The sequence below is a fragment of the Stegastes partitus genome, unplaced genomic scaffold (genome assembly GCF_000690725.1).
Source record: "Stegastes partitus isolate 25-593 unplaced genomic scaffold, Stegastes_partitus-1.0.2 Scaffold2111, whole genome shotgun sequence".
Classification (NCBI taxonomy): Eukaryota; Metazoa; Chordata; class Actinopteri; family Pomacentridae; genus Stegastes; species Stegastes partitus.
Genome location: NW_007579842.1, coordinates 93,171 through 101,073, shown reverse-complemented (window position 1 = coordinate 101,073; position 7,903 = coordinate 93,171). Strand labels below are relative to the sequence as shown.

The window sequence follows — 7,903 nt, the reverse complement described above, 5'->3', positions numbered from 1 at the left end:
GTGCTGCCCAGTGTCAGAAAGCTTGGTCTCAGTCGCAGGTCATGGGTCTTGCAAAAGGATAATGACCCAAAACACACAGCTAAAAACACCCAAGAATGGCTAAGAGGAAAACATTGGACTATTCTGAAGTGGCCTTCTATGAGCCCTGATCTAAACCCTATTGAACATCTGTGGGAGGAGCCGAAACATGCCATCTGGAGAAGGCACCCTTCAGACCTGAGACAACTGGAGCAGTTTGCTCATGAGGAGTGGGCCAGAATACCTGCTGAGAGGTGCAGAAGTCTCATTGACAGTTACAGAAATCGCAGTGATTGCAGTGATTTCCTCAAAAGGTTGTGCAACACTATGTTAAGTTAAGGGTACCATCATTTTTGTCCAGGTCTATTTCATGAGTTTATTTTTTTTTAATAATTCTGTTAAACCACGGTTCAAATGCAATGTCGGATTTTCATTGGATAATTTTCATAGAATTTTTATTTATTATTCTTTTTGTCAGATTCAAGTTATTTCTGTGACTGTTATGGGTTTTTCTTTCATTAACCGAGGGGCACCAGCAATTTTGTCCACGTGTGTAAAAACTATTTGTGCAACTCCATGTCACAGAAGACTGTGCGGGCTTGCCCTACTGTCAGTTGAAAAGGACTTTGCATCCAAACTGGATTATAAAGATCTTGTTGTTGAGTTTGCGGCCAACTGGGCAAAAAAAGTGACTCTAACAGTTTCCGCATTAATGCATGGTGAGTCCATCTCATTTGTTAGAGTTACAGTGTAGTAAATATGTTGTGTATAGTGTAATGAAAATGAACATACATATAAAAGTGTCCTAACCTACTTCTTTAAAATGTCAAAATGCCAACAATAAAGTGACCAAGCTGACTTGATGTAAAGCCACTTGTTCGTCTGTTGATCTTTTTGTCTTTGAAATAAATAGCAAAAAGTGATAGCTGAGACTATGTGTATGCCTATGCTGTATTATTATACTTGATAGAAACATATTGCAGCGGGATTGTGCGTGCAGTAGAACTAGAATAGCTGTGTCCGTGTGACTGTTATTCACGAGCAATTGTGCATCCATTTCAACGAGCAGGGCCTTGCACCGTCCATGCGACGGCCCTGGGTTGGTCACATGTATTATATTGCAGACAGAACGGAAACTGGCACTTCATAACTTCAGCAGAGCGAGTCAGGTGTGTTTTAGCCCAAACAGCCCAGTTTGTTCCATATTTCATGTCTTTGCGACCATTTTCATATCTGCTAGAATCATCACCAAGCAGATTTGCTGTTGCAACACAGAGGAGAGTTGAACACTGAGTCACTACGAGAGAAAATGAAATACTGATATCTATCGATCCATTATCTGTATACCACTTAATCCTCACTAGGGTCCCCATGGGGGCTGGAGCCTATCCCAGCTGACTCAGGGTGAAGGCAGGGGACACCCTGGACAGGTCGCCAGTCTATCACAGGACTACACTTAGAGACAGACAACCAAGCACACTCACATTCACACCTACATGCAACTTAGAATCACCAATTAACCTCAACATGTTTTTGGACTGTGAGAGGAAGCCGGAGAACCCGGAGAGAACCCACACTGCACGGGGAGAACATGCAAACTCCACGCAGAAAGAGCCCGGGTGTCCTTACTGGGATGCAAACCGGCGACCTTCTAGCTGTGAGGCAACGTTGCTAACCTCCGAGCTACCTTGCAGCCCCAACTGCTGATGTACCTTTTTTAATTTTATGCCATAATTGACGTTTCTAATTACAGCCAGCGTTGTTGGTATGAGAGTAACCACCTGGATCAAGAGTCCAGGAGAGGAAATGTTGAAGTATACTTTGAGGAGTAAAAGTTTACCCATAGACATGGTATTCAGTGTATATCATTAATTTCAGCATTAAAAATTCAGTCCATGTGTGATAACAATTTCCAGCTAATTATTGTACAATAAATTGCTACCATTGCTGTGTTGTTACAGTTTTAATTGTGAATACGTTGTGTTCTGTAATGCATCCATATTCACAATAATGTCACTGCAGCAAACATTGTCCTGTGAAACTGAAAAATCTGCCTAATAAACAAACTTGATATAAAGAAAAACATTTTAATCTCATCAATACAGTAGCTGCCAAAATGTGACGACATGTAGATAAGTAACAATGAAAACACATCCTATTGTACCATAAGTTGCAGTGGACACAATGATGAACACTGAAAACATCAATAAACTCTGGGTGTGTCTTTCTAACAATGTCTAACAAAGTCTATGAGGCCTATAGGTGAACATGTGTGTGTTAAAAACACCAAAACCCAGCCCTGAATGTCAGGAATTGTTCTATGCTGTTGTGTGATAGAAAGTTGAAAACTATATCAGCGAGAGACATAAAAAAATCCATCCAACCATCCATTATCTATACACTGCTTAATCCTCACTAGGGTCGCGGGGGGGCTGGAGTCTATCCCAGCTGACTTAGGGCGAAGGCAGGGGACACCCTGGACAGGTGCACAGACTAATACAGGTACAGGTTTTGTACATTTTGGTTAATTAGGGCAACCAGCAGTGACAATAGTTCTAGAGACGAGATGGTGTTGTGTTTTTTATGGGAAAAAGTTCACCCATAGGCAAAACATCCACAGTTCATTTATGATTTAACTCTAAAACTTCTATCCATGTGTGGCGATAATTTACTCAACTGAAACTAATTATGGTACAATGAAATGTGTTATTTACCGTTACATGTTAGGGATAAAAATATAAGTAATGAAGGATATTATCTCTATGTTGTGTTGTGCTGTGCATAAATGCGCAAACCTTTCTCAGGTTGGAGTTGTTTGTATGGATTTTGCTGCTGCAGGTTTTTAATGCATGTATGTAATAAATTCAGAGAAAAGACTCTGACAAAAAGCTGGAAGCAACACACTAAATTCTACTCCTGTTCATGTTTTGGGTCTACGTGTGTTTTCGTCAACTAAAAACACAAACTGTGCCTTTTGCTGTTGTAGATGAGCTGGACAGGCGACTGACTTCTGCTGGGCGTAGCTGTTGTGTTCACTTGCACTCAGATGCTGTAGTCGCATTGACTGAAACCTATGATTTGGAGTTTCAGTGGGGTGCAAGAACCGTTCTTGTTGATGTGGGAGAGGAGATGTTTTATAAAGTTGTTGTGAGACATTTATAGTTCATGTGGAATAAAGGCATAAAGACTTATCTGTCGTTACTTTCAGACAAAAGCTGCCTGAACAATCTGAAACAAGGATGGAATCACAGTCTTCACCGATAATGGAGGTAAACAGCTACTTTGTACATGTCCAAAATAATACTGTCCACATTAAATAGTGTGTATGAGACAATTAAATGTTAAGTGTTTTTCTCATTTATCAAAAGAGACTCAATGGTGAAGATTCAACAAGTGGACTTTGCTGTGAGGGAGGAGAGGTCCCTCCATCAGCATGTGCTGATGGAGGGACCTTTATCACTTGTGTCAGTCTGTTGCCGGCAAGGATGACCGTCAACAGACTGACACAAGTGATACATTTTATGAAATTCATTGTTTCCGCAGAAAGGAACAATTGGATGTATAGTCTGTAGTGGCTCTCAATGCAATCATTATTATTAACATGATCATTATTATTTCCACAGCCTCTTGCCCTCATGTGGAGACCACAGTGTACAATATCAGCGGTGATTTAGTGTCTCAGCATTTAGACACTCCTGCTGGTGAAGAGGAGGAATACATCGTGATCACAACTGTGCAAGAGGCAACGGACACAAGCAGCTCAGCGCTCAACAACGTGGGACCAGAGGGACACAACTCCATCCAGACCCCTGAAAAAATGCAGGATGAGATCATGGACACGTCTGTTGTGACACCTGCACGCTCAAGTAAGAAAATATTTCTGGGGGGGCTGACATGTAAATCATTCTGACCAATTCTACACCAAATCCCCAATATACAACAGTTGAACATGGCTGCAGAGTAGATCAAACAACACAAAGCAAGCACTGTCTTGTTGTATTATTCCTCTGGTTGATGCAAATTGCACATGTAAAGATGCACACTGAGCTGATGAACTAAGATTGATATTTTGACCAGACACAAAATAGCGACATCAAATAATATGTGACAAACCAAGCTGCTAGAAGCTGTAACTTACAGCCCAATGAAAAATAGATTCAATTTCTTTCACACAGAGATAGAAAACCTTTAAGTCAACATAGTAAAAATATCTATGAAATAAAACCATTGAATAACATGTATCAGTGTTTCTTGAAATATCTATCTATCTATCTGAAATTCTATATTTGTCACTCATGTTTATGCATATCCAAATAACTTCAAAGAAATAACATAATTACATCAACACTACTAAAAAAAACAAACAACAAATAATAATTGGTTGCAAGAAAGCTAAAAACTAGTGGAAATGTTCATTTGTGCAAATAGAGAAGTATTCATTTGAGTAAAAAACAACAATCATTCAGCACCAACAGCTTCGTTGCAAATAATTTTTTGTGTTCTATATCTAACACAAACACACACACACATGTATACATAATGATATTACAATACACATACAGAGAATCACAACAATCTTCAACTTAGTTTTCAAAAAGTCATAACTAAGAAAGTATTTGGAGCAGAGCTGTAGGGTTTTGCAAAGTTCTATGAACTTTATAGAAATTTTCATGTAAATTTTTTGCAGCAAAAGTTGGTACGAAAGGACCCATTACATACAAGTTTTTCTCTTTTATTAGAAAAAGGAAAGACTCTTTCATGTCTAAGCGAAAACTGATTTGTACAAAATAATTTCAACTGTTGATATAAAACATTTTTAAAACAGTAAAATAAGTTATTGCTTAAGGATTCACTGCCTTCAAGTCAGTATTTAGTAGATGTACCTTTGGCCACAATAACAGCATTGAGCTTATATGGACAGGTGTGACTCAGCTGTGCACATCTGGACACTGCACTTTTAGCCCATTCGTTGCAAAACCACACAAGCTCTGTCAAGTTTCACAGGGATGGAGAGTGAACACACCTTTTCAAGACCAGCAGCAAATTCTCATTTGCATTGAGGCTCTGATTCTGTCACTCCAGAACATTCACCTTGTTGTCTTTAAACCACTTTTAGGGAGCTTTGGCTGTATGCTTTGGGTGATTATCTTACTGGAAAACAAGTCAGTGTTCTCTTGCAGATTGAAACAGGCTGTCCACTAGGATTTCACTTTACTTTGCTGCATTCATGGTGCCCTCAACCTTTAAAAGCATCCAGGGCCAGCTGCTAGAAAACCTTACATCATGATGCAGGAATAGTGTGTTTATGATGATGTGCACGGTTTGGTGTCCATCAAACATAGCATCTAGTGTGATGGACGAAAAGCTAACCTTTGGCCTCATTCCTAAGAACCTTCTTCCAGTTGACTACAGACTACAGTTGACTACAACTGACTCCAGTAGTAGTGTAAATCTGTTTTCACTTTGACATGAAAGAGTCTTTTTTTTGGGTAATTTCCTGTTAAAGCCAAATGAAATTGACAATGACTCAATGTTGGGAAACAATAAAGGGCTAAAACTCTGAAGTTCAGTAAATACTTTTTGTAGACACTGCATTTCAATGTTACACAAGACCTATTTGATTTATCTTATGACAGACATGAGTCATCTCCTCCCATCTCCACACTTTGATGGAAGACCAAATTCAACTTATATACTTCACTAAGCTACAAAAAACCCAACTGCTACAGAGCAAAACATTACCAAAAGTTAATTGTAATGTAATTTACTACTACAAACCAGTAGGTTGTTAAAAGCCATTTATTGGATAACAGCGGGTGGTGTGGTTGACTTAAAGAAATAAAGACTAATCCCCAAATACAGACAAATAGAAATAGAGAATATTTCCAATAAATGTACTTGGAATGTGTTGGAGAGTTCAAACTGTAACAATGGTCGCATTTGACTGTGACAGACTGTTGTTGCATATACCAATGAATGTTTCACAATAAAAGCCCTGTTAAGAAATGAAGTGTTTCTGTCCACTGAAACACCACAGGGCTTAAAACTTGACAAAAAGACAGGGTTGAGTGTGAAGCTGGTATTAACAGCATAATGCAGTAGCAGGGCAAACAGGAGTAGTACTGAAACAGGACCAATTGTACTTAATGGCTGTAATAAAGGCCTTTTCCAAATAAAGGTCTGTTATCTACTGCCATTGAGGCAGATAAAGGCTGTGGTCGCCTTTTGATGTAATACGGTAAACTACACACTTCCAGGAGGATGTGTACATTGAGTCTAGCATTGGCACAGACTCTGAAATAACACACATCTTTATACCCACAGAGACACATCTGGAGAGCCTATTGCAGGATCTGGGGTTGGAGCAGCGCTACAAAGAAAAACTGTCACTCAGCAACATACTTGAGATTGATGAGAAGACCATTACTGATGAACCTGCCAAGAGTAAATCAGACCTTCCATGGCATTTTCTCAAACAACTTATGATGGTTAATGTGACAGCTAGGAATGTGAAATGTACATCTGTACAAGAATCAAACTGTAATGCTGCATCAGGGATCACAGACTTAGATTTTGATAATCTCTTTGACAGCCCAAATTCAGCTGACATGGTAAACCCGCTCGACATAATCACTGCTCTCTTTCTGTGTTCTGATGGTTTTGTGCAGCAGGAAATGGCACTAAAAATGTCTATGTGTCAGTTCTCTGTGCCTCTGCTGCTTCCCAACTGTGACACAAAACAGTGCATGCTCATGCTGTGGGCCATGAGAGACATTGTTAAAAAGTACAGACCTCAGTCACTTTCAGAATCTAAGGGCTTCACTGAAGAAAGGATCGTTCTCTCTGAAATTCCAATGATCTCTTTTGTGAGACTAGGTGAGTGCTCCTTGTCCAAGTCAGAGATCCTCAATAAGTTTCTGAGTAATTCTCAGCAGTACCATGACACCTTTGTTCACCACGATATGGAGTGTGGTGACAGTCCAAGAAGAATCTCTAATGGATTGACTGAAATTACTTGGTACCTTCCCTGTGGAACCAAAAACTTGGATGTTTTCAGTCAACCAGTTGCTGTCGCTAATCTTCGTGGGGACATTGCTTCATTTGAAACGCAATTCTCCTTTTTGTGTCAGACATCAGCAGCGGTTTTCGTGTTCTTTGACAACTTGGACTCTGATTGCAGTCTACTTACCAACAAGAACCACAAGGCACAGATCTTCTTGGTGGGGAACCATCAGAGTAAGAGCTTCAGTGCAGATGCTCTGAAAGAAGTAGCAACTGGGTTGTGCTTGACTAAGGACAAAATTATTTTGAAGAAAAAGGACATAAATGTTGCAGACTTTGTCAAGAGCTTGAGGGACTCAGTCAATGATGTAGTTAAGAATTCAAAGATGAAGATGCCAATAGAGCAGATGGCTGCCATTGCCCATGAACTGGGAATCTTGGTTGATGAAGACTCTCCAGAGTGCCAGGCTGGAAAACAAAAAGCAGATGCCATCACTGACAAAATTCAAGACATCCTTAAATACAAAGAAGACCAGCTTCCCTTGCAAGGCCAAATATGGAAGGAATTAACAAGCTTAGAGAAGGAAGAATTCCGGCTTCAGAAAGTTGGGTCTGAAAACATAGAAAAGTACAAAAGTGATCTTCAGGTACAGAGAAAGAAACTGCGAAAACAACAGAACTCCTATGAAATGTCACCAGCTATGATATGCTTCATCGCCGCAATATCAAGCCCAGGGATAGAAAGGTGTTATTTCCTGAAATGGATGAGAATGAACCTCGATAACGTGTCTCGTCTGAAACTGTCTGGACTCAGGGAGCAGTATAAAGAAAAATGCAAGAATTCTGAGAACAAAGCAGAGATCAAAGAAATTGACAGACAACT

The 7,903-nt window shown here is 39.7% G+C and overlaps 1 protein-coding gene across 1 annotated transcript in view; it reads left to right on the top strand.

The window, feature by feature from the left end:
• LOC103373985 (uncharacterized) overlaps positions 1 to 7,903 on the top strand; it is a 90,031-nt gene that overhangs the window by 6,834 nt on the left and 75,294 nt on the right. The window contains exon 2 of the mRNA XM_008303997.1: positions 3,227 to 3,287. Coding sequence (XP_008302219.1) covers positions 3,258 to 3,287 — 30 coding nt within the window. The 5' untranslated portion in view covers positions 3,227 to 3,257. The remainder of the gene's footprint in view (positions 1 to 3,226; positions 3,288 to 7,903) is intronic.